This window comes from Callorhinus ursinus, unplaced genomic scaffold (genome assembly GCF_003265705.2).
Source record: "Callorhinus ursinus isolate GAN/ISIS: 27379988/994484 unplaced genomic scaffold, GSC_fseal_2.0 scaffold6, whole genome shotgun sequence".
Lineage (NCBI taxonomy): Eukaryota > Metazoa > Chordata > Mammalia > Carnivora > Otariidae > Callorhinus > Callorhinus ursinus.
In genome coordinates this window covers 65534172-65560367 of record NW_027397068.1, presented here as the reverse complement: position 1 = coordinate 65560367, position 26196 = coordinate 65534172, and the positions used below count along the sequence as shown (strand labels likewise).

The 26196-nt window shown below is 42.7% G+C and overlaps 1 protein-coding gene across 5 annotated transcripts in view; it reads right to left on the bottom strand.

The window, feature by feature from the left end:
• Nucleotides 1–26196, bottom strand: part of CCDC170 (coiled-coil domain containing 170) — a 106621-nt gene that overhangs the window by 1499 nt on the left and 78926 nt on the right. For 4 of the 5 annotated variants that reach the window (XM_073894095.1, XM_025866337.2, XM_025866338.2 and 1 more), the window contains 2 exons: nt 24458–24691; nt 12055–12291 (listed from right to left, as the gene is read on the bottom strand). In XM_073894095.1, coding sequence (XP_073750196.1) covers nt 12055–12291; nt 24458–24691 — 471 coding nt within the window. Of the gene's footprint in view, nt 1–8572; nt 9826–12054; nt 12292–24457; nt 24692–26196 lie in introns of those variants that run through there. The other variant, XM_073894094.1, reaches the window with a different exon arrangement.

Below are 26196 nucleotides of genomic sequence, written 5' to 3'. Positions count from 1 at the left end.
AGCAGTAAAAGGTAGGGTTCAGGGTGAGAGTCCAGTGAGTACAACTCCAAAGTTCATGCTCTTTACCCCCGTATTTTCATACTTCTAAACAGATGGTATAGAGGTCCCCACTGTAGTGACAGTGGCATGTCTTTCAAAATTCACCTTCAACATTAAACTGAAGTCAATCATCCTAAGTCCCAAACTAGTGAGTCAGAATGGCCTCCTGTCAGCAAAGCTCTCTGCTGAGCAGACTTCTTTTCTGCTTGTCCAATTCACCTAGATTTCTGGCTAATACACAGGCCCAGAGACAATTCCCTCTCATTTAAGGTAGAACACAACCTGGCCAGCCACCTGCCCCCCTTTCAGAGCCTGGCAACAGGCTCCTCTGTGGAGGAGGCAGAATAGCCCAGGAGGAAAACCACTGGTTAGACCACCCAGAGAATGATCTGACACCAGTCACTTAACCTCCCTTAGACTGTTTCTTCAGCTTTAAAAAGAGGCTAATAACAGTGTCTGCCTCAGAGAGTATACGGGAAGATTAAATTAGATAAAGCTTACAGGGAGCTCAACTGCAGCCTCTAGTACATAAATAAATGGTAACTATTGTTACTAAGATTAAGTGCTTTCCAGAACTTCTTTGGAAGCTGCCTTTTCCTTGCCAGTCATATACTTTGAGAAAAGCATCCCAGGGGCTTTATCATCTCTGTGGAGGACCTTCTAAGGACAATCAGCAGAACCATGTAGACTCTGTGTCAGCTTATTCATAAGAAATAATCAAAGAAAAGTTTTAAAGAAGCTATTTGACTTGGCCAGGAAAAAAAAAAGGCAACGTGATTCTCCAAAGTATGTGAACCATGTTTCCCAAAGTCATTTATTATATATCCTGTCCGTTTGTATGTCAGCTTAACCTCTGTACTGAGGATAATAAAATCAAATCACATGGGTGAGGAATCACATTCAAATGCATTCGTTTAAATCTAACATTTTACTTAATTTTATGTATTCTTGCTAAAAGAAGAAAAATTCAAAAACAAATACTGAGTTAAGAGTCTTTTGTTTAAAGACACATAAACACTTGTAGATATTCTTTTTTCATGCATTTTACAAGGTTAGCATTCCTCACATTGCTCCAACCGTGCACAACTGGAGTTCCCCATGTTCAACCTCTGTTGCACCAAAATGAAGGTGCCTAGGGAAGTATTTTACGTCACGCACAAACTCTTCCAGTCCCTTTCAACACCACCACAAGCAAAAGGAAGCTACGGAAGATATGAAACCAGAATAATGCCCACAATTCCCTGTTGCTTACAGAAATCGAGGTCCCCTAAAGAGTGAAGGGTGGTTTAGGAAACTTTTAAATAAAATGGGAAACTTAAGTATCCACTCAAATGTCTCTTTGTCTAAAACAGAAAAATTTCAGTCTTCTCAATAAAGTCTGTTTTGAGTATTTTTTTCACTTCCACACACCTGGAACAAATATGAAAGCAATAGAGACATCCTGGTACAGGAAAGAAAAGCAAGAGCTCAGTCTGCCAGAACTAAGTACAAGCTCCACATTCTTGCACTTGCTAGTTTAATGACCAAGAGTGAGCCCCATCACCTGTAAAAATGAGAACCATAATTCCTCCTTTAAGAATTAATGTGAGGATTACATGAGTCATTGTAGATGAAAATGCTTGGTACACCAGTTGGCACAGAATAGGCATTTGTTAAATGTTTATTTTGTTCTGCCTTCTCAATACGCTTTTCTTTCTTAACACCAATTACCTTCAAACCTACAGCATATTAGGAAAAAAGTCGCTATGAAAACCTTAGTCATTGGCAAATAAAAGCTTTTACCTAAAAGCTCTACATTAAGAGATTAAATTCTTTGCAAACCATAACAGCAAAATTAACAGCCTCCTTCCAAATGTGGGGCAGGTGAACTAATCATACGGTTCACATTCAACATACACCATCATGCTTTTAAAATGAATCATGAGATTTTACGCCTATGTGCATAATCAGAAACTTAATTAAAGCCAACTAATATTTTTTAGGAGTACAACAGTTGATGCACAAGTGCATTTGCTGCCAAGATGACCTTGTGAGCTTCATCCATCCTCTACCAAAAAAATCCCGAGATACCAATCACCCTTTCTCTCATTTTTTCCAGGTATGGGTCCAGTGGATCATTAGCACACAGAGCTATTGCAATGCTCTCATTTACAGAAGGAGAGACAGCTGCTGGAAGGACTGGAACCCATTCTCCTGATTCTCGGTCCACTGCACACTATGTCATATCACTAAGTCCCTCTACGAGCAGCCTTCAATCCTTTTTGTTAACTTAGGGGCAGGAGAGGGAACATTGTTGATTGGCACTCAATATCCACTCCTCCCTTCTTGTGATCCAGTATTTTTTTTCCAAACTGCTAGTTGCCATCCACTAGTCTGTCATGAAACCAACTTAGGGGGTCAAGATTGACATTTCTTAATGGAGTGGCATAGCCTAGAGTAGCACTGAATTGCACAGCAAAGACTAGAATAGAATCTATCAGGGCATCCCATTGTCTTATGAGTCTTTTATCTCAGGTAGACGTGAATGTGACTGTGTGTATGGGTGAGTTGAATTTTAGAGTTCATCAAATAGTTTGAAAAACATTGTTCTGGCATGCCTTTCTGTACCTCTGACATTGAGAAGCTGAATACTATGTTTCCCAGAATCCCTCCAGAAAAGATTCCAGGTGCAATTTGGGTTTTGCCAGTTAGATGCCCGAGTGTGAGATCTGGAAGATGACAGTGGTCACACCTCTACTCCACAGCTATTTCTGTTGGCAAGCAACGTGATGGACACTTGTGGTTTTCTGTGGCATCAGTGGCAGAAGACCCAGCATGTATGCTGGGTCACAAGATGTTTGGATTCTGGGAGGCAAGCACAAGGCATCCATTTCCTACTGGCCCAGATGGCAGCAGGAAACAGAGTTAGCAGCAGGAGGGGAGGCACAGTAAAAGTGGTAGCTTCCAGATCTTGGTAGTATCAATGATATTGTGGATCTTCTGGCTTTCTGACTACAGAAGTAGCAGCAGCAATCTTGGTGGTTTCATTCTATGGTGTGCCTTTGGGAATTGCTATGGAAAACTCAACCTCAAGTCTGTTCTTCAGCCCTCACATGATTCTGCAAGCCACTTAATACCCTATAATAAATCCTTTCTTGGTTAAGCTACTTGGAGTAGTGTCTCTTCTGTACTCCACTCTGCTAAAACTAACAGGAAATGTAAAAATAGAATAAAATCTTCTTTTGGTACCCAACACTATACTAGGACCTAATTATGTATCTCGACAGAGAATTCTGAAAAGAAGGAAAAAGCCAAATCGTTTAAGTCATAGATATTTGGGGGGTTTTTTCGTTGTTGTTCTGGTTTTTGTGGGTCCTATATCACCAAGCGATCAATAAACACTTGTTCATTGATAAAACACATGATGGAAAAACACCAAATGGCTTCATACTTTCATAACTAGTTGCAAGGAGAATGAATGAATCTGTCTAAGGTTGGACAGACCTAAGACCCTAAAAAAAGGGTCCTGGAAAGACCCTGAGATGGGAATTTGGAGGCAGGGGTTTGTTGAATTGCACACTTAGAACAAAACCTGTAAGAAAGTAAGAAAACAAGACTGGGCAGAGGAAGCAGTTGAAGTGTGATGAAGTTGCCACAGAGGTCTTGGCTGATTTGGGGGCGGGAGCGGTAAAATGGGTGGGGGGTGTAGTTCTGAATCTGACATGACCCTTCAGAGTGGTTCTGAATTAAAGAAAGAAGGTCAGGTCTTTGTACCCCCCCACACTGACCAGTCACTAGATACAAACTGCCTTAGGGTAAAGTCTGTGACCCAGGATGAGGTAGCTCCCTTCAGCCAAGGGCAAGTCCTTGCCAGGAACTCAGCTATGGGTTGTCAAGAGCCAACAGCTCTGGGCAGCTGAAGAAGGAGTGCTTCAGTCCTAGACGGGGGCCTGGGTGGTAAATCACAGCATCTGCTCAGAACCCAGAGAAGTCTGAGTGAGTGAGAGATAATGAGGTATAAACTATTGTGGTGTTCATGTGGAAGAAAGAGTAGATAGATGAGGGAGAATACAGGAGGTAGAGCAGACACCAGCTGTGGGAAGAGGGAGAGGGACAAGTCAGAGTTCCCTCCCTAAACCCTGCCTTGGACACTTGAGCAGATGCCAGGCCATTGGCTGAGGAAGGAAGCCCAGGAGAGAAGTAGGTTATTGGCAAGAAGAGGATGGAGGCAGAAATTATAAATTCAATGTTGCCTATGTTGAGTGTGAGATACCTGTAGGATATAACAACATTCACTGAGCACTTGTGACGTCCATGTTCTAAGCTACGCACCTTATATACATCAACTCATTGAATTCCTATATAGGTATTCTTCTATGAGGAAACTAGTCTTATTCCTATTCTTGTCCTGAAGCACACGGGTTTTCAAAGTGGTAAATCACCTGGCCCAAGTCACTCAGTAGAGCTTATATTTGAACCCAAGTCTCTTTTGCTCAGTTCCTACAGGAGTCCTCTCCACACCTTCCTACAGATGAAGAGAAGGGCAGGAATCTGATCTAGAGAGATAATGGTTGGCATCATCATTGCATAGATGATAATTAAAGCCACAAGATTAGGTGAAACTAGTTAGCGATATTTACAATAGCAATATTATTTGCTAACATGTGCCAAGTATTCCCCATGTGCCAGGATATCTTCTAAATGCTCTACGTTATTTAAACCTAAGCAATCTTGTAAGATGAGGCCTAGGCTCCCAGGGCTGCGTTAACGAAGTTCCACAAACCTCATGGTTTACACAAATGTTTTGTCACACAGTTCTGGAAGCCAGGCATCTGAGATACCAGCTGAAGCAGTAGAAGCAGAGGCAGAGGGAAGTTGAGTTTTCATGGCATCAAAGGAAACCAGGATGCATGGGACAAGCAAGAGCACCTAGCCGTGAGAGCCACACTGGATCCTGCATTTGGCGCTCTAGTTGTTGGACCATCGACTACATTCCGGTTTCTGAGATGTATGATTGTTCCTCCCTGAGTTCTGACGGTGAGGTCAAGGTTCCCACCCACGCTCATATTCACACTTATCGTTACATTAAACGCTCATTTCACTTCTGTTTCTTATAACCTTAAAATAATCCGACTCAAGCACCCAGAGAGGGAGAGGGAAAGAAATGAATTGAATGCCACATCATGGAAGCTAATGCAAAAGAATGATTTGAGAAGGAAATGGTCAATTGTATTACATGTTACAGAAAGATCAAGCAAAACAAGGACTTTAAAACTAACAGGTTTGCTAACAAAAAATGCGAGAGCTGGGTGAGTGGCAACAGAAGCCAGGCTGCCGCAGATGATGACAGAAATGGGAGGTAAGACCAGAAAGACAGCCATAGAAACCACACTTTCAAGTGGCTCGACTGTGAAGAAAGAGAGGGAAGTGAGGCCCTACCCAGAAGCTGTTGCAGAGTAGAAGGACTGATTTAAGATGAACACATTTGAATGCAGAGGGAAAGGAGCCATATGAACATGAGGTTGAAGAGAGGACAACTGAAGGGATGAAGTTGCTTGGATGCAAGCGGCCGGGGGCAGGAAAGAGCCCAAGGCAGGAAGAGGGAAGGAGGCAATGAGGGGTGTGCACACATAGCAGGCTATTTTAGGATCTGATATTGAAGATATTTCCTGTAATGGCTTCTATTTTGTGGGTGAAATAGGAGACAAGATTATCTGCTGACAGTGAAGAAAGAGACAGGTTAAGAGCCTTGAGGAAGAGAAGATTTTCGTGAGTCATTTCAGAAAATGGCAGTGAGCTCTAAGTGGAACACTGTGGAGGATTACCAGTTAGTACCTCTGTAATGTGAGGTGAGACCAAAAGACCTGAGTTTGGCATGCCCACCTGTGATTCCCTCCAGTCTCATCGGGTGGGGCAGGAAAAGCAGCAGAAACATTGTTAGTTGGGATTAATTGAAACCTGAGGGGAGAGGGGCAAGGGCACAAGGAGTTCAAGGTGTTGGGAAAAGAATGATTGAAGAAAGGAACCAGAGGATCTCTGCTGACCCCAGATGCCAAGGCTAGTAGGGAGAAAAATAGGAGAACCAAGGAGACTCAAAGAACAACTGTGTGGGGGTAAGAGATGGAGGTCTGCAATGGTAAGAGTTTATGGAGATTTGAAGATTTCAGAGGTGGAGAAATTGTAGGTGATTAGAAGACTCTAAATTGGACCATGTGTCATAGACCTGTGTTGTGTGCCTGTCCAGCTTCTCTTCTTTTGGGGAGTTTTCCTTCTGTCATTACATGTGCTTTTGGTTGAACAGATCACCCTGGAACCTCACCCCACCCCACCTCTGCTACAGGAGTTGGCATGGGATGATGCAGGCCAATGAGTTCATCCCCTGCCTAAAGTGCTTGGTTGAGATATGAGTACATGACCAAGAAGAGATGATCAGACTCTTCTTTCCTGACATTCTTTCCCTGAATGTTGGAGGCAGAGTTCTCATTTTCTCAGCTATGAGTTGTAAAGATCACGTAGCTGCTTGTGGCCATCTTTCCAGCAGCATGGAGGAACCACCTCCAGAAGGAGAAAATGAGACCAACATGCAAAGACAAGCAAATTAAGGAGAAATGAAAGACGGGTAGAAGCGAGAAGAATCCAAATAACAATTTTAAATCACTGGATCTAACCATGCTGAAGCTAGTCTACCCTAAATCTTTCAAATGAGCCCCCCCACCACCAAATTCTCTTTGGGTGAAGTTCGTCTAAATATAATTTTTTAAAGATTTTATTTATTTATTTTTGAGAGAGAGAGCACAAACAGGGTGTGGGGGAGGAGCAGAGAGAGAAGCAGACTTCCCACTGAGCAGGGAGCCTGATGCAGGACTCGATCCCAAGACTCTGGAATCATGACCTGTGCTGAAGGCAGATGCTTAACCAACTGAGCCACCCAGGCACCCCAACTGAAGGTGGTCTAAATTGAATTACTATAAACCGCAATCTAAGGTTTAAGTAGCTGAAACTAAAGGAGGTAAATGTATGGGGGTCAAGAAGGCCAAGAAACTAAAGATAGGGTGTTGTATGAGTTTTCCTTATGGGCACTAAAGTCATCCAAGATGAAGGCAGTACTTAACAGGGTGGAGAAGACGCCTATGAACCATCTGCAATAGTCTTAAGTAGGAAGAACAGACAGGATGTTAGTAGGTAACTGCAATGAAGACCAGAAGAAAGTTATGTATCTGTTAACAGGAGCCTCAAATGAGCGATGGTTTTTATACAAAGGTGCAGGCATAAAGGTGTGGAGGCTGCATAGGGGAGAGAGAAGCATCCAGACCCCACTTACTGATGAGAAGCTAAGTGGAGTTGTGCAATAATGTGGATAAGATCGTTACTGCATAGAGCGGGCAGAGCCTTCCCGATCCAAGGTTATATAACCATGAAATGCTTCCCAGTGAAGAATAAACTCCACTTCTAAGTCCTAAGTATTATTACAATATAAATAATGGAGACACCACTTAACCACTTTTCAGCCCATCACCTCTTGACCTTGAATCACTCACGTTTATCAGTAAGACAAAACTACAAGGTAGAACTGAAAATTTAGATGGCTCAGGCTTCTTTTTTCTTCCTAATTGAGATGTTTTATGCATACATTTAAATGTCTCAATGACCAGAATAATAATCTCAAAGGTAATTATCATTCAAGTGTATTTGGTAGAAGAGTTGGTATTAAATATTTTAAAGGCCTATTTAGAAAATCTCATCAATCTAACACATTTTATTGGACAACATAAAATATACATGGGTATTATGGAAGAACAAAAATCTAACACAAAAATGTGAGCCTGGGTTGCCAATTCTAGAAGGAATGCCACAGAGGGAAAGCTAACGATCAACTGGCATTTCAACAAGGAGAGAAATGGCTTTATTAAGGGATTTCAATTTGTCCGAATGACAAATAGTTACTGTGTCTATGGGCTATATATATAAACAGAACTTCTTTTTCTTATGCGTGTGTAGTCTTTCCACCAGAAATGGAAACATATTATTATGCCAGTTCATGGTTTTAAAGTGATGCTGTTAAAAGTATCTCTGAATAGCGTCGAAAATGAAATTTACAGAGAAAATAAGTGAAGTTCATTAAAGATTGTATTTGGAGAATGAAAACAGAGGGAAGGTATAAAAACAATTCCTCCATCTCTAAACACCCTCCACCTTTCCATGGCATGGATGAAACACAGCCACTCAGCAATTCAGTCCTCTAGAGACCCAACCGGTAAAGTCGCCTCTACCTCTCTGGGTGAGTGTGGGTCCAGACCAGTAGCCATTGCATCTTTGGAGTGGGGTGGCGGGGAGGGATCTCCAGAGACCACAGGCCTTCTGCTGGGAAAATACAAGGCCAAGTCTCCTGCCTGTTGCAGCCCTAGCTCATGTCCTCAGTCATGGCTGTGCAGGTATATTTAATCAGTCACAAATGCTACTTCATACTGTCCTTGCACATGAGGGAAAAAGCCAGGCAACCCTGACCATTCCCCAGGGGACATCCTTAGTCATTCTCCCTCTGTGTGATCTCCTTTAATTAGGCACCAATGCTTTTTTTCAGACATACTTTCATATGGCGAAAATAAGATAATCACCCAAAAAAGTAAAAGTTTTTCTCAATAAAGCTAAGAATATGGTTTCCTGAAAAATACTTGTGAAACAGAAATTTAAAAAGAAGGCAGAAAGGGATGGGAATTTGTAATAAAACCCTGATCCTAAAAAAGTACTCTTGTTGTCAGTACACGTGATATATTGGTGAGTAAACCTGGGCAGGATTTCTTCATCTTATAGGTTTCACATTAAAGGTTTCACTTTTAAAGGACTGAGACCAACCCTGTTCAAACATGAAAAATTACCACCAAATATAATCTGGCAGCAACATTTAAAACCGGTTGGTTTCTCATAGGACCTCAGACCTATGTATGTTTTATCCAAATAATTAGTTATAATGCTTTTTAAAGAAATCATATGCGTGACACTCATGAATCTCAGTCACTTTTTGGACTTGATTGAATGTATGAATGTTTGCCTTCCTTTATGGGGGCAAATTTCACCAGGATCACAGGATTTCAGGAGAAACTGGAGGAGTATAGAGTAGCAGAGAAGGCACAGCCTTTGATCAAGGGCCAACGTGGTAAGGCTGCTGGTTCAATCACTAACCAACTACAATCTTGGGTAGGTAACACCCTCTCTGAGCCTCAGAGAGGTTGTAAAATAAAACATTAAAGCTTCTCCACGTGACCATTATGAGAATTAAATTGGGTAGTAAAGCCCCTGACTCATAAAAAAAGAATCCCATAAATGTTAATCCCCTACCGCCCATTGCCCATTCTAGATATGCAATCTACTGGACTTCTTCCGGGTCCCAAAGTGCTAGCAAATAAAATAATAGCTGTTCTTAGTGTCAAACATTAACCTACAGCTGGCACCTCTGAGATCCTTTTTTGCAAATGATGGATTTGCACGCGCGCGGTCATCGAACTACATGGTATTCACACACTGATCAATGTCAAAGGCTTGGGGAATTTGTGAAATTGACAGTTGTGTCCCATCTCTTAGCTCCACCTCCCCCAAGAGAGATGGTATTCAATGAAGGAGTTTTAAGTGACTCTGTGGGTGCCTATCTCCCCCGGGCGTCACATCTTTGAGGCAGGCACAGGTAACAAAGTGATGCTGATGTGAATGGATCAGTCTTTCAAGACATTTGATGATTTCATAGTCTGGAAGCGCAAGACTGGTCATGTTCAAGCCCAGCATCTGGGAAACCACCTCCCTGAAGTCCACCAGCTGTAATATCAAACACACACACGAAGGGTGAGAACAAAATGTATCAACTACTGCTAGTCCAAATGCAACCAAACAAACAAACAAAAAAACCCGTGGAAAGCCCAGGTGTGCATGAGGTAGGCAAATCACTTACTGTCTTTAACCTCAGTCCTCTCGCTTATAAAACAGAAAGGTGCCATCTACTAAATTACCTCTAACATGCCTTCATCCCCAACTTTCGGTGATTTCATAACCTCTTTTCTGATGAGTCAATTAGTGTGGCATTGGCTATGAAGTGAAGAATCTCAGTAGGCAACCATGAATGAGACCCTGACCTAAGACTCCGTGTTCTCACTTCCCAGTGGGAATAACCATACACCTACTTCTCAGAGCTGTTCTGAAATTTGGATCCAATGAGACAATGACTGTGTATGTGTTCCATATACTAAGAAGTGCTTTACAAAGGTGTGGTTGTACCCATGGGTGATAAGTACTTACCCACTGGAATTTTAACTGAGCATGGAAACTTTTTTTTTAAGATTTTATTTACTGGGCGCCTGGGTGGCTCAGTTGGTTAAGCAACTGCCTTCGGCTCAGGTCATGATCCTAGAGTCCCGGGATCGAGTCCCACATCGGGCTCCCTGCTCAGCAGGGAGTCTGCTTCTCCCTCTGACCCTCTCCCCTCTCATGCTCTCTCTCTATCTCACTCTCTCTCTCAAATAAATAAATAAACATCTTTAAAAAATAAATCTATAAAAAAAAGATTTTATTTATTTATTTATTTGAGAGAGAGAGAGAGAGAGAGAGAGAGAGTGTGTGTGTGTGTGTGTGTGTGATGGGGGTTGCTGAGGGAGAGGGAGAGAGAATCTCAAGCAGACTCCATGCTGATCGTGGAGCCCAACGTGGGGCTCGATCTCACGACCCTGAGATCATGACCTGAGCCGAAACCAAGAGTCAGGCACTTACCTGACTGAGCCACCCATGCGCCCCTGGGCATGGAAACTCTTAAGCTAAAGGAAGAACAAAGGGCAAGAAAGTATGAGCTGATAAAAACAAGAAGGACTGCTAAAAAAATGACCAGATCACATCACATGACAGCCTCCTTCACAACCCATAACGGCAGACTCTCTGGGACTACTCTCTGCCATCACAATAGGAAAAATGGAGAGGTGGGGAGGTTGAAGACCATGGATGCAAATGTGCCTCAGACCCCTTAAATTCTTGTACGCTGGTTGCTGTGATTCTGCGCTAGAGCAGAAGCAGGTAAGTCAGGGCTATCTGGGAAGCCCCTTGCTAGAAGTACCTTCCATTTTGGAAAGATGTGACCCAATAGACATTGCCTCCAGGAAGAGTGCCTTCCAAACATTCTCACCCGGTCTTCCTTCACTTCCCAACCTCCTTCCCATGCTGAGTCCCGTTTAGGGGAACACAACACTCTCTCCAGCCTAGTGTCCCTGATGAAAAAGTTCCCCTCAAACTTTTCTCGCCTTTCACATATGGTCAAGGCTCTTCATTCCTGAGAGGTTTCCCTCTGAGAACACATACTTTATAGTTTGGCCTTCCTCAACGTTGCCTGACACATGAGCCAAAGCAGAGGCAGCCGAAGAGGAAAAAAAAAAAAGAAAATCCTAAGATCAGAGTCCACTCTCTGCCCTTTTGAGCTTCAGCAAGAGAGGGAGATGAAAGCCAAAAGCAATGGGGGTCAGGCTGCCCGGGACAGTTTCTTTATGCTTGACCTCCTGATGTGCTCACCAGATAAAACTCTCCTCCTTACAACCAGTCAGCAAGTGAGTACGGTTTATGGCTTACATCTGGGCAAGGTTGACCATCGAGTCTGGGTGCCACTGTTTGAGAGTTGGGACAGTTTCCTGACACTGATCTCTGCTGAAGATAAGCTTTCCCTCCTGAGGTTGAAGCCTGGGATGATGCAAACTTCAGAGGCAATCAGTGAACATAATCAAAACCTCTCCACAACCAGAACCTGGCTTTCCACAGCCTTTCCACTGCTTTGATGAGAAGGTCTTTTTCTTTCCTACGATTCGTGCCATCAAACTGTGAATTATTTTTCTTAGCAGAGTAAATCATAATGGTCATTTTAATTCCAGAAAGATGTTAGAGGGCAAGCAGATACATTGAAACGATAAAGAAAGCTTTGTAAATTGTTTTTGAAGAAACGTATGAAAAATTATCAAGCTTTTGAATTGTCCCATCTTTTCCTAAACAAGATTTCACCCCCAGATTTCTACCCACCTGCTTTTCTCTTGTTTCTGCTTCTTCCAGACATTTTTTTAGTGTCTTCATTTCGTTGGTTACCACTTCCATTATCTTCCTGGCCCCCTCTTTATCCTCCTGAGTCTCAAGCTCTGCAGTACCCAGTTCTGACTTGACAGACATTAGCTTTTCCTCAGCTTTCTCCTTCATCTTCTCAAGTTTGTCTTTGGACTTATTTAGGTCTTCAGTGGCTTTGGTCTGTTCCAAAGTTTTAATCTATGAAGTCAAGAGAACGCTAATAATTTCTTTCGTATTTGTTTTGGACAATTGTATTAACAAGATAAACTAGAAGTCAATGAAATTCACTTAATAACTTTTTTATAAATAAAGAATGGAATCCATCCCAGTTATACAGACTTTGCTAAGCATACACGCTGGACAAACATACCTTAAGGCAGTGACAGTTTATAAACATGTCAGAGTACCATTATTTGGAAAATCAACGAGACAAATGGTAGATAGCACAATTCTAGGGTTAAATATTAAAATAAAGTCTGCTGGTAGTTACACACAGACTCTAATGAACTCCATTGGCAAAAGCAATTTGCACTTTGGGCCCTACAAAAGGGTCGTCCCCAGCATAGAAACACTAGGAAAAGTAAAATATCGCCTCTGTCAGTGGTCTATGACAAGGGAGCCCAACTAAAATCCCCATAGTAAGTCTTCATTACTGCCATAAGGAAAATCTAGAACAGCAATATTTCAGAAGAAATGCCTTCTGACTTAACCAATGAGTATGGGAGGCATGAGGTGCCCATAGCATTCCACTACAAACAAGAGGAAAGGGATGGGGGTGCCTCTCTCTAGGAAGCAGTCCCAGGATCTTAAAGTCAACACAAAGAGCATCCTGGAGCGTAAGGCACATTTTCTTTATTAGCTTAGTATTTAAAATTTTGCCAGATCTGCTTCCAAAAAAGAATTTGAAATAAAAAACTAATGATGTAATGTATGGTGATTAACATAATAAAATAAAATTTTTTTAAAAAGTTTGAAATTCTGACAAATACTATAACATGGATGAACTTTAGACATTACAACAAATAAGATAAGCCAGACACAAAAGGATAGATATTGCATAATTCCATTGATAAGGAGGTACGTAGGATAGGCTAATTCATTATAGAATTCCATCCCCAAGGGAGGAATGGGGAGTTATTTAATGGGCACTGAGTTTTGGTTTAGGATGATAAAAAGTTCTGGAAATGGATGGTGGTGATGGTTGTACAACTTTGTGAACGTACTTAATGCCACTGAATTGTACAATTAAAAATGGCTCAAATGGTAACTTTTATGTTATGGATATTTTACCACATTAAAAAAAAAGAGTTGGGGGCGCCTGGGTGGCTCAGTTGGTTAAGCGACTGCCTTCGGCTCAGGTCATGATCCTGGAGTCCCGGGATCGAGTCCCGCATCGGGCTCCCCGCTCAGTGGGGAGAGTCTGCTTCTCCCTCTGACCCTCTTCCCTCTCGTGCTCTCTATCTCTCATTCTCTCTCTCTCAAATAAATAAACAAAATTTAAAAAAATAAATAAATAAATAAAATAAATAAATAAAAAAAAGAGTTGGAGGTAGTTTTACATACTTGACACAAAATTTTTAACATTGACCATTAAAAATAAATATGAACGAGCTACCATTTAACAACCTCAGGGATGGCTACAGTCAAAAAGAGAGACAGTCACAAGTGTTGGCGAGGGTGTAGAGAAATCAGAACCCTCACGTGCTGCTGGTGGGAGGTGGTGCAAAATGGTGCAGCTGTGAGAAACAGTTTTCCAGTTTTCAAAATGTTAAGCTCAGAGTTAACACATGAGCTAGCAATTCCACTTCTAGGTTTATATATTCAAGAGAACTGAAAACTTCTGTCACACAAAACCTGTCCACAAATGTTCACAGAAGGACTGTTCATAATCACCAAAAAGTAACAACAACCCAAATATCCATCAACCAATGAGTAGATAAATAAAATATTGTAGATCCATACAATGGAATGTTATTTGCCAATAAGAAGGAATGAAATACTGATACATGCTATGGATGAACCTTGAGAAAACTTCTGCTAAGGGAGAAAAGTCAAGTCACGAAAGACCACTTATTGTATTTTTCCATTCATATGAAAGATCTAGAAAAGGCCAGGGACTGGTGGGAAGGGAGACTGGGGAGTAACTGCCAATGGGTTGTTTTTAGGGGTGATGAAAATGTTCTGAAATTAGATAACGGAAATTTGCTTTCATCTACTATAACACACACAACTTCTGAGGAAATTTAGTTCCTTTTCCCACAGAGAGGAGGCCGGTGGCAGCCATGCCTGGACAAGTTCAAAGCTTTGAACTGGCTCCATGCAGGAGAAAGGAAATCCTCGGGAAACTGACAGCTGCTGTGGGACTTGCGATCAAGAAGGCATAAAAACCACCACCTCAGGTTTGAGAAATCCACGGGTGAGACAATGCCAACCACAGTTGAAGAAAGGAACTCGGAGTCAGTTTTTGAGCCAATGAAATGGCATTAGAAGACCCAGCACCTGAGCCAAGTTACTGCCACCCACTAAGTGCAGGTCTGCAGAGGCTGACCTTGCGGATCATTCATGGATTCCAGGTTATCAAAACCCATACTGGAAAATGAACAGCGTATCGGATACAGCATAATAGAGTATTGCCTCAACATTGCTTCCTGGGTGTGATGATGTACAGGTGTCACATTGAAGAATACTCTTGTTCTTAAGAGATACCTGGTATTTGGGGTGCCTGGGTGGCTCAGTTGGTTAAGCGACTGCCTTCGGCTCAGGTCATGATCCTGGAGTCCCAGGATCGAGTCCCGCATCGGGCTCCCTGCTCAGCAGGGAGTCTGCTTCTCCCTCTGACCCTCTTCCCTCTCATGCTCTCTCTCATTCTCTCTCTCTCAAATAAATAAATAAAATCTTTAAAAAAAAGAGAGAGAGCGCTACCTGGTATTTAGGGGTGACATGTCACAATGCATGTAACTTATTCTCAAATGGTTCAGAAAAAAAGAAAACCTCCTGCCCCCATTAGGCAAAACAGAGCAATTGGTAAAAATGTTATTATGCAAATCATTATGTGAAGAATAAAATACTGTCCATTATACTGTTCTTGCAACTGTTCTCTAGATTTGAAATTTTTCAAAACAAAAAGTCGGGAAAGGGAAATGTCCCACGCATGATCAATACAACGTGCATCCTCGGGCGCCTGGGTGGCTCAGATGGTTAAGCGTCTGCCTTCGGCTCAGGTCATGATCCCGCGGTCCCGGGATCGAGTCCCGCATCGGGCTCCCTGCTCCTTTGGAGTCTGCTTCTCCCTCTGCTTCTCTCTCTCTCTCTCTCTGTCTGTCATGAATAAATAAAATCTTTAAAAAAAAAAAAAATACAACGTGCATCCTCTCCGTAAACGTTTTTGAACACATACGTATACTTATTTATGAATTAGAAAAGCAGCTGCTCTAAATAATATAGTCTGTCGACTATCAAACTTATTACAAATTGGGGGACATGACACGAATGAAATGTTCATCAATTTTAAAACAAAGTTATCTCCTTTTAAAACAAAGAGATTCCCTTCATGTGCAAATTATCACATTGCTGCAGAGAGACTATGTGGCCAAGAGGGAATTTGCTGAGATTGGGACATTGAATTCAAAAGCTTGTATTAAAGGATACTTTCAGCCTTTCTGCTCAGATTGGAAAACCATTTACAGTGGGCTATCTACCAAAAGTGACGGAACACAGCTTGGAAAGCTAGAAATCCATAAATCAGGTCCTAATGAGAAGAATTCATAGCCAAAAATTTCTGAAAAGTATGAGACTTTATCACAATCCTAAAGGCTGCTTCAATTCTTGTTATTGGGGGGCAAAGGCAAGCCATGGAGCTCTGAGCCAAGCCACCAGAACAGAACTAAAAGCCAGGGGATGACAGAGACCTCGGGGTCCTAAATCAAACCCAACAAACGAGATTCCTGGAAGTGGGGTATGGCTAAGTGGGTTTCTTAATCCTCCGGAAGGAGCTTCCCGAATCCAGCCCAGAGTTCAGCAAGAGCCTGTGCTCCTAATGGTCTTCCAGTGGGGCAGAACTGGTCATCAACAAGACTGATGTGCCACCCAGACTCCAGCAGGGATAGAGAAGGCTCCAAGTGGCCTTTACGTCCAAGGAACACCCTATCTAGTGTCAGACTCCTTGAGCGGAAAAAAAAGTCAAAATCTGGTAAACAATTTTCTCTTGTGTTAAAAGGGCCCAAGGCCCTGAAAGAGATGGTGATTGAACTTAAAATCTGATAGGCTGAATCCCCCAGAGGATTTAAATTCTCTAACTGGAGAGCTTTCGAGAAGCCGCATTGAAAAATGCAACCCTGCAGGAGCTAGGCGCTGCAAGCAGGTGCCCTGAAGACAGGGGGACAGCAAAGTGGGAGACTGTCCCTGTGGCCCAAATACATGCTGTGCCCCTCCTCCTAAAGACAGCCACAAGGATTTCAGCAGAAGGAAACTGAAGCAGAAAAGAGAGGAAGGTGTTCAGCTTGGCAGTGTGAACACACCTCCACTACCATCATTCTACAGCCCAAGAAGTTCTTCCTTGAAGGTTCTGCTTGGGGCACACACTCAAAGTAGGGAGAGCTCAAACTCAATCCCAATCTACTATTGGAGATCCATTGAGCCCAAGATGGTAGGTTACAAGAAATATATATAAAGAAAGGCTGCACTGACCAGGTTGGAGAAAGTTCTGGAGTGGAGAAGGAGCATGGGGAGTAGCTGTCTTGCACGGGAGATGATCAAGAGAGGTAGCAAGAGGGAGAGACCTTTGCTGCTGGCTAAAGAATGTTATTCCTTTTGGTGTTTACTTGAGAGACTACAATGAAGATAACAATGGCTTTTCACTAATTTTTGGTTATCTGACTACTGATTTGGGGGCACAGCTCCCTACTAAAATTGGGCCACGGGGTACGGACAGAAAGCTGATAACCTCTCCACCAAATATCATTCTTTCTTTTGTTCTTACTGCCCAGAATAGACCCATTTCTCAAGCTGACTTCATCTAAGGGAGGCCCAGGGACTAAGTTCTGGCCAATGGAGATACAAAGCATTGTATTGTTCCTGGAAAGTGGCCTACAGGGTGTCCTCCCGCATCTCCTCCTCGCTGGTGGCTGGAATGAGGCTGTAGCCCCGGCAGCTAGCTTGTGTTAGGAAGCAGCACTGAGGATGAAAGCTATTACTAGAACAGTGAGGCAGGAAGAACAAGCCAGGATTGCTGATGACCACAGAGGCATCCTGCTAAGCACGGCATGTCTTCTTTTCTGTGAGAGAGGAATAAACATCTCTTCTGTCTAAGCCACTGTTATTACAGGGGTGTTCTAATATATTTAGCTGAAACTAATCATAACCGACGCAGGCTGAGAAGCAACTGGTGTTATAGGAGTTACACAAAGCATTTTCTGGATCCTCTGGAGTTCTTCCACATGATTTCAGTGCCTGCATTTGCATTTGTGCAAAGACCTACGTTTGTGTCAATTAGTAGTGCTACTTTAATTATTCTAGGTTAATGAGAAAAGAGCAAAGGTGGAGTTAACACATAAATAATAATGTGTTCATGCCAAGGGAAGGCCAAACTATGTCAGTGTGTACAAACAACATATCTGCAGCATTCAGTTAAAGCACAGGGTGTCCTTAGGCAACATAAACCACAGGCATGCCAGACTTCAGAAGAACCTGGGCCACAAGCAATTGATACTACACCTTCTCATTAATGGTAACTAGTGAAATAACGTAATCTAGCACATTGAATTAATATCGTTAATGTTTTCAATTCGACTTTTACACCTCATTTTGCTTTCTCAATTGGTCCGAATTTTACAGTGGTAAAAATGTAGCAAGCTTGGGGCGCGTGTGTGGCTCAGTCAGTTGGGCTGACTCTGGGTTTTGGCTCAGGTCATCATCTCGGGATCATGGGATCGAGTCCCCTGTCAGGCTCTGTGCTCAGCGGGGAGTCTGCTTGAGATTCTCTCCCCCCCCTTCCCCCCCCCCCGCTCCTCCGCCCCCAACTCATGTGCTCTCTCTCTCTAAAATAAATAAATAAAATCTTTAAAATGATGAAAAAAATCTGTTGACCACTTTTTAAAAAATGTAGCAAGATTAAGAAATTTTTATACAGTGTTAAGTCTGTATATATGAAAGCAATATTATACTAAAATTATTTTGACTCAACACAGGGAGGGTAATCTATAAAAGAATATTATTCTTTCCAAAAGAGATTTTCTACAGTAATCATGTTTGCCTGCCAACTTAAAATTTAATAGTTATCTGGAAAGGTCTACACTTTCCTGGTTGAGAATTCAGGGGGAAATGTAGTGCATGAGTCTTAAAAAGGGAGACTGGGACAACCTAGGAGTCAAGGTCTTCAAGCATGGTTTTGCAACAGACAGAGAAATGCGCACAAAAACTCCACACAAATGTTCCTAGCAGCCTTGCTCATAACAGCCAAAAAGTGAAAACAATCATAATGTCCATCAAATGCATAAACAATGTGTGGTACAGCTAAACGATGGAATATTATTAGGCATAAAAAGGAATTGTGATGATTAATATTATGCGTCACCTGGGCTGGCCCACAGAACCCAGATATATGGTGAAACATGGGTATTTCTGTGAGGGTGTCCTGGGGAGAGATTAACATTTAAGTTAGCGGACTTTCAGTAAAAGTAGATTTCCCTTCCATAGCATGGGTGGGCTTCATCCAGTCCATGGAAGGCCTGAACAGAACAAAAGTGATGCTCCCTTAGCAAGAGGGAATTCTACCAGAATCCAGGCTTTAGACTTGAACTGCAACATTAGCTCTTCCTGCCAGCCTAGACTGCAGATTTTGAACTTGCCAAATTCTATAATCACATGAGCCAATTCCTTAAAATCAATCAATCAGTCTCCCTGTAGCCCTCCCTCTCTCCCCTCCTCCCTCCCTCTACGATATAATATATATGAAATATATATGTGCACAACATGGATGAAAACTGAAAACAGACGAAGTGAAAGAAGCCAAAGGCAAAAGGCCACATATTATGATTCCGTTTATATGAAATGCCTAGAAGAGGAAAATCCGTAAGACAGAAAATAAATTAGTGGTTTCCAGACGTTGGGGAAGGGGAAAATAAGGAGTAACAGGGATAGGTATGGGATTTTTGGGGGGGGGTACTGGAAATGTTCTAGAATTAGGAAGTAGTGATGCCTGCACAACCCCATCAATGTATTAAAAACAGTGAATTGTGGGGGCAGCTCAGTCGGTTAAGCGTCTGCCTTCGGCTCAGGTCATGATCCCAGGACCCTGGGATTGAGCTCCGTGTTGGGCTCCCTGCTCAGTGGGGAGTCTGCTTCTCCCTCTCCTTCTGCCCCTCCCCCTGCCTGTGCTCTTTTTCTCTCAAATAAGTAAATAAACTCTTAAGAAAAAAAGCCAGTGAACTGTACACTTTAAAAGGGTGAATTTTATGGCCTGAATTTTTTAAGGTATAGGAATGTAGCTCAAATTAATATCTTTTATATCGACCTTCCATAAATGGTGAAATTAATTCTTAATTTAATAAGTGTAGTGGGCTGAACTGTGTCCCTCCCCCCCAAAAAAATAAATACGTGTCCACCCAGAACCTCAGAATGTGACCTTATTTGGAATAAGGGCCTTTGCAGGTATCATTAAGGTTAAGGATCTCACGATGAGATCATCCGGGAATAGGGTGACCCCTAAAACCAATGGTGGGTGTCCTTACAAGAGACAGAGAAGGAGGGACACACGAGGGGACAGTCGCCTAAGGGTGTCGGCAGAGAGGAATCCCGCTCGTGCAGGCAGTAAGCAGAAGCCCAGAGAGAGGATGGAGCGGATGGGCCCTCATCTTCCCCAAAAGGAATCAACCTTGCCAACACTTTGCTGTCAGGCTCCTGGCCTCCAAAATTATGAGAGAAAAATTCATGAAGTTAGCATTCACTCAGTAAGTTAGAGAGATCTCTGTTCTCTAGCGGAAGGCAGACTTAGCATCCCATGTTCGTGGTGAAGGGCCTGAGTCATTCCTGAGTCACTCAAATCCCACCTCTCCTATACCTTTCCTATAACCTTAGCTAGTAAAAAAAGTGGATCTCTTTATGCAAAATAAAGCAAATAAACACACAAGCCCACTTTATATACTCTCCCAACTCTTCCCCTTTCCATCCAAGTATTCCAGAAGAGCAGGCCACTGACTTTTGTTTCTACTTCTCCTTCATCCCTTAGCATTCTGGCATTTGGCCTATTCTCAACGCCTTCACCCACGACCGCGTGCAATCTACAATACACATGCTTGAGTCATAGGTGCCCAACGCCAAGCGCAGTGGATGGCCGTTCCCCCTCTACCTTACTGCCTCACTTGAGGCTATCGGTCACAGCCTCATTCTGGAGACCCCCTGCTCTCGCTCCATGTTTCTGTTTCTTTTTAGTCTCTTCCCTGATGATTGCACTCTCCCGTCTGAAAGTCTGCAATGGCTCCCCAGGACCCAGAAGACAAGTCCAAGCATCTTAGGAGACACACAAGGCCCTGGGTGATCTGGCCCCTGCCCGCTGCCCAGCTTCTTCTGCCACTGCCCCCTGACTCTGGACATCAAGCATGGTGTCAGCAGCAGCTGACCGAGCTTCTGTCCACCTGCTGATTGCATCTGGTTATCACTGGGATCATCCCCTTCTTCAATCTATTCATGTATACTTCAATTTCTCCGATTCCACGTCCACAATTTTTGCCATATCCACATATCACCTATGGTCATCATTTTTTTTCTTTAACTCAACCATCTTTTGAACTTACCTGAATTTATTTCTATGAAAAGGAATTTTGTATGATTTCAGTAGAATTTGCCACAACTGGAAGATAACAATAAAGCAAACACTGTACAATGACCATGAGGAGCACTGAGTCAGTATGGAACAGTTGATCACTATATTATACAACTGAAACTAATACAACTATATGTTAATTATACTAGAATTAAAATTTTTTTAAAAAGAAGAAAAAAAAACCCCACTGTACAATGAAAACAAAACAGTAAAACTAGGTACTATGGCTTGTACTCAGCCCTGAGCTTAAGGCTTATTCTTTATTTAAAATGTAGACTAGTAAATGTTCTAGGGGCATAAAGACATAATAACCTCTAAGATTTTCTCCTTGATAGTGAAGGAGTTGGAAGAAAAATTAAAGGGAACCCATTTTTCACCTCCTGATTGAACATTATATAGTGACCTGTCATGCAGCACCTAGAAGTATTTTATGTGTCCCAAGAGCTATGTGCCCCACACCTGAAAATGTTGCTTTACCCCACGGACACTAGAAGAAGAAACTGGTAAACCTGACACTATCACCAGAACGACACATTGCATAATCACGTCACCCAAAGAGCAAAACTTAATTACAAGAATCAGGCTTGCCTGTGAAAGGTTAAGTGGAAAGACCACTTGCAGACAATTATAATCATCCAGGCGAAATACAATGCAGATGTGAGGCAGATGTTGTTGCGACCAAACATACTCCTCAGATACAGGGCTCAATTTCCACCAGCTGTTTTCCCCCTTCTGCTACAGAAAGTGTGGGCTCCTCTCTCCCCAGCACCATCTCCAGCTTATAGGGCTGTCTTGGCTAAGGGTCCCAGCACTACTCTCAATACACGTAGCCTGGAAGATGCCCTCCTCAGACCCACACCTCCAAGGTGCCATTCACCAGGAGCTGCCCCACTTCCAAAGCCACTCTTTCTCCACTCTCACCCAGCAGGTGCTGGGCCCTGTTCCCGGACGTTGCCAATGGGGAATCCCTTGTTCCATCATCACCTCATTGGCTGCTAGACTGTGAGCTGCCATGCTCCATGCAGGCCAACCTTACTCAGGCTCTGGAGGTGTGTGGTAATTCTAAAGGCTCCTCCAGCCCCACAGTACAAACTGCCACCCTCAGGAGTGATAAAATTAGCTACAATGGCAACGAATATTTGTACCCGGCTTTATAGTATATTCATTCACCACAGTATTCTATTTTAGCTGTACCGTATCTGGCCAGATGCGGAGAGCTAGCTGGAACCTGCCAGTTAATGTCACTGAGTCCTGACAGCCCTTCGTCGGGCCCAGCCCAGGTCATTCGGAGACGGAAGCTCAGTTCTTAGAAACTGGCAAAAGCAAGGCAGGCCTCCAGTCTCAGGGGAAGCAAGGGGCTCTGAGATGATAAGGGGATGGGCAGGGTAGAAAAAGCACAGCTGCAACCCAGTTACGAGAAGAGATGCTCAGCCGGAAGCTGTGTAGATTTCACAATGAGGTTAGCAGTGAAATACACAGCAAGGTTGAGGCAACCCTGACTTTTTAAATTAAGCTTCTTAATTTCTCCCAAGGACAGAAAAGTACACTATATGAGAAGGGGAAAATTTGTTGGTAGGGACCAGATGTCTCCAGCCGCAGGGTGGAGGGAATTAGGGAAAAGAAGCAACTCACACGGTACCTACCAGCACCGCCGCACCTTGTTTCCGAAACACAGTTGTGGTCTTATGAGGAAATCCTCACTCAGGTCCTTCCTCTGGGAAGCCATCAGGCATCAGGCCTCCCCAATGTCCCCCCCACTTCGTCACCCTTAGCAATCACCCAGACCGCTCCATGTCATTCTCTTCTCCTCCGGCTTTGAGGAGTTCGGCAAGCTCGGTGCGTGAAAATCCCCAGTGCTATCTACGCTTCCTTCCTATCACAGATTTCTTTGAGGAATTCCATTGACACATGCTTACAGTGAAACATGTCCCTTTTTTAAGGACCGAATTTACTTCCCCGTTTTGAAATCTGAGTTCACTTTATTTATCATTCCTAGTCTATGCTTTGCCACCTGCCTATTTAACACCAATTATGGGAATTATTCTCATCTCTCCCCCCACATGAGGAAGCCAATGAATAGAACAGATTCTTCCCGGGCCCAAGGCTATAATAGTAGTAAAGTAGTAAATAATAGTAGTAAAGACATAACTTCTGATTAAGATTTTCTCCTTGACAATGGGGAGAATTGGAAGAAAAATCTAAAGGGAACCCATTTTTCACTTCAGGACTGACCATTATATAATGCCCTGTCATGTACCACCCAGAAACACTTTGTATCCACCACAGGACATTTGAAAATCTGGCTTTACAACACAGATGCTCCCTCAGCACCCCTGCAGCCCCTTCCAGCCAGGGTGGGGAGCAGTGGCTTGTGGACCCCCACCCCAACACCCCCCCAAAGATCAGTCTCAAGGTGTGAGGGGGTGTGGAAGATACTTACCTCAATATTTGCTCCTCAGTTTTTGCATCCCATCAGAAGATGCTTTCCCTTGTTTCCTGCTTTCCTTATTTTTAAATATGTCCCCTCCCCTGGCCTGTGTCTGCCCTTTTTCTCCTGGAGGGAAATAAGCCTCAACTCAGAAGGGTTTCAGGGGAAAAGAGCTAATGACTCAGAAGAAAAGAATACAATAGGAAATATTTCCTAAAATACTGTCCCCACCATACATATTTAAGTGCTAGCTTAATGCCAGGTTCCTTTTCCCTCTTGGTCTGTTTCCAGATTCAGAAACATTCCAGAAGTCCAGTCCAGAGCGCTCATCTGCAAAGAGCCAGGACATTATTCACACTTGTATTCACAACACGCATATCTGCCAGAAGTGATAGGTGCCTATGAAGTTACATACCCTTTCCAGGGGGCACACATACAGGACATTTAAAGATTCTGATTAAATTTGTTTAAGTTGTCATTCCTTTCTTCTCTTCAAATCCAGGAAGCACACTGCCCTGATCTGAGTACCTTCCTCCCTTCCGGGGATAAGGCATCTCACCAAGCTCATGAAACACTGTTGCCTGCCTGACTCTTCTCAGTGAACGGCTGTGCTCATTTGCTCACTTCTTCCTAAGCAGATTCCCACGTGATAGCTCCCTACATGATCCCAAATACCACACTTCGAAGAAATGCTTATATTTTCTCTATGTCACATCACCCCTTTCGTTTCTTTTTTCTTTGAATTCCAGGATAGTTCCTACACGGTGTTCTATTCCTTCCAGGTGTACAATATAGGGACTCTACACTTCTACATCTTATTCAGTGCTCATCATGGGAAGTGGCTTCTTCATCACCCCCCACCACCGACATCACCCTTTTTTGATGGACTTTTCACGCAGCAACAACCATGGCTTGGGTTCAACTATAGAGGAGACTCTACAATGATCTAATATGCTGATTTGTGTAGCTTTTGCATTTCCCCCACAACTCCAGAAAACCAGAGGAAGCTTTTGTCCCTGTTTCTCTTCTGCTGTGTCTGTTGTGAGACTTCTACTCTTTCACATAAACTAAAGGGGTACCTTGCAAAAAGCAACAAGGGAACCAAGCTGAGCACTTGCCTTCAGCTCAGCCAGCTTGGCTTTGAGCTCCGTGTTCGCTTCTCGACACACACTCAGCTCCTTCTGCAGCCTCTCCACCCTCTTCTGCAACTTTCTTAGGGTGAGATTGGTCTCATCCCTCTCCACAGCCAAGGCCAAACGCACCTGCTTCTCCTCCTCCAGCTGGGTGATTTTCTGCCGCAGGAGGCTCATATGTAGTTCTTTGCTCTCCAGCCTTTCTTTCTGAGTCCTGAGCTGATATGATACAAACAGGGATTTTTTTTTTAAATAATCATTGAACAGTCAGTAAATATAAATGAATCACTCAGATCATGTTGATCTTTATCTACACTTCAGTAAAACTAATTTGTAAACCACCAAAAAAGGTTATTGGATTCCTTTTCCCGATTGCATATTTTATTCCTATTTTTCCAAGAATTAATTTTGTAGCTGCAAAGGATGAGACAAAAGAGCCACAGAAGACACAGAGAGAAGTAGGCTTTCAACATCTGATTCCCTCCCACAGTATGTACAGCATAATAGACACATAAAATTACTTTTAAAACTACTACAATGGGCTTATCAAGATCAGAATAGGGTAGAGAGACAAAATCCTCTCCACAACCCCATGGCAACTATACTTACACTGGTCTTTTCTAAAGGAAGCCAGAGTGCAGGTTAGTACCAAAAACCTAGACTGGCTAATTTCAATCCCTTAGAACCAGACTGAGCAACACCAAACATGAGAGCTGATATATTTTTAAATTAAGCTATACCAGGGAGAGTTTAGAGAAAGCTTTGTTTACATGTTTAAAATCTTTGAAATAGAAGGGACATCAAGAAGGTTTTAGTTCACTGGTATCTTTATTATACGCCTGGCCTATGCCATCCACAAACCAAGCAGAGAACAAGTTCTTCAAACAGCACTTATCACTCACAGTCAAACTTGATGAAGGAAATTATGGTGGTTTTTAAAAAAATATTATGGACTCTAAGGGGGGAGGAAATCCTCCTAGGCTTCAAATGTCACATTTAGTGAGTAGAATATTAAGTACAGAAACCTCCTTCATCCATTGCAAACACTGGGAATTGGAATCGTGTAGAATTCTAGAATGTTAGAGCTGAAGACTGTCGCATTTTCGCTAATTATATACTCTGCATTTGTAAAGTGTTCAGAGATGTGAAGGGCAGACTGAAACGCAGGCTTGTCTATGACAGCATAGTCCATACCCAGATCCATCTTTAACAAAGCCCTTTTTGTGTTTCTCTAGCCAAATTCCCTTCCTTGAGCTTTTTCACGTCAAATTCCACTCTACTGCAAAATTACACTGGTAAGTTCTGTACACTGGTAATTTTAAAAATTATACAATACTTAAGAAGGAATGGTGTTGGATAAAGAAGAAGAAATCCATTCTCTGAGGAGAACCCAAAGAATTATAGCTTAATTCAATGTCTCTGATGGTAACAGGGTTATCTGCTTTTTTTTAAATAAAATATTCCTAAAAATCCAGTAAATGGAGAAGAGGTCAAATGTGAATAGAGTACAGTCTATAAGCCAAGAGTTTAAACATGTATTTTATTAAAAATGAACAAGCTCATGAGGAAGATATTATCCCCATCTTAAATATGAGGAAACAGAGACAGAGAGGTATGTAATTTGTCCAAGGTCACAGAGCTTGGTGGAACCAAACTGGGATCCCAGATGTGACTCATTACACAGCCTATACACTATAATTCCACCACAGAATTTTCTCCTAAGA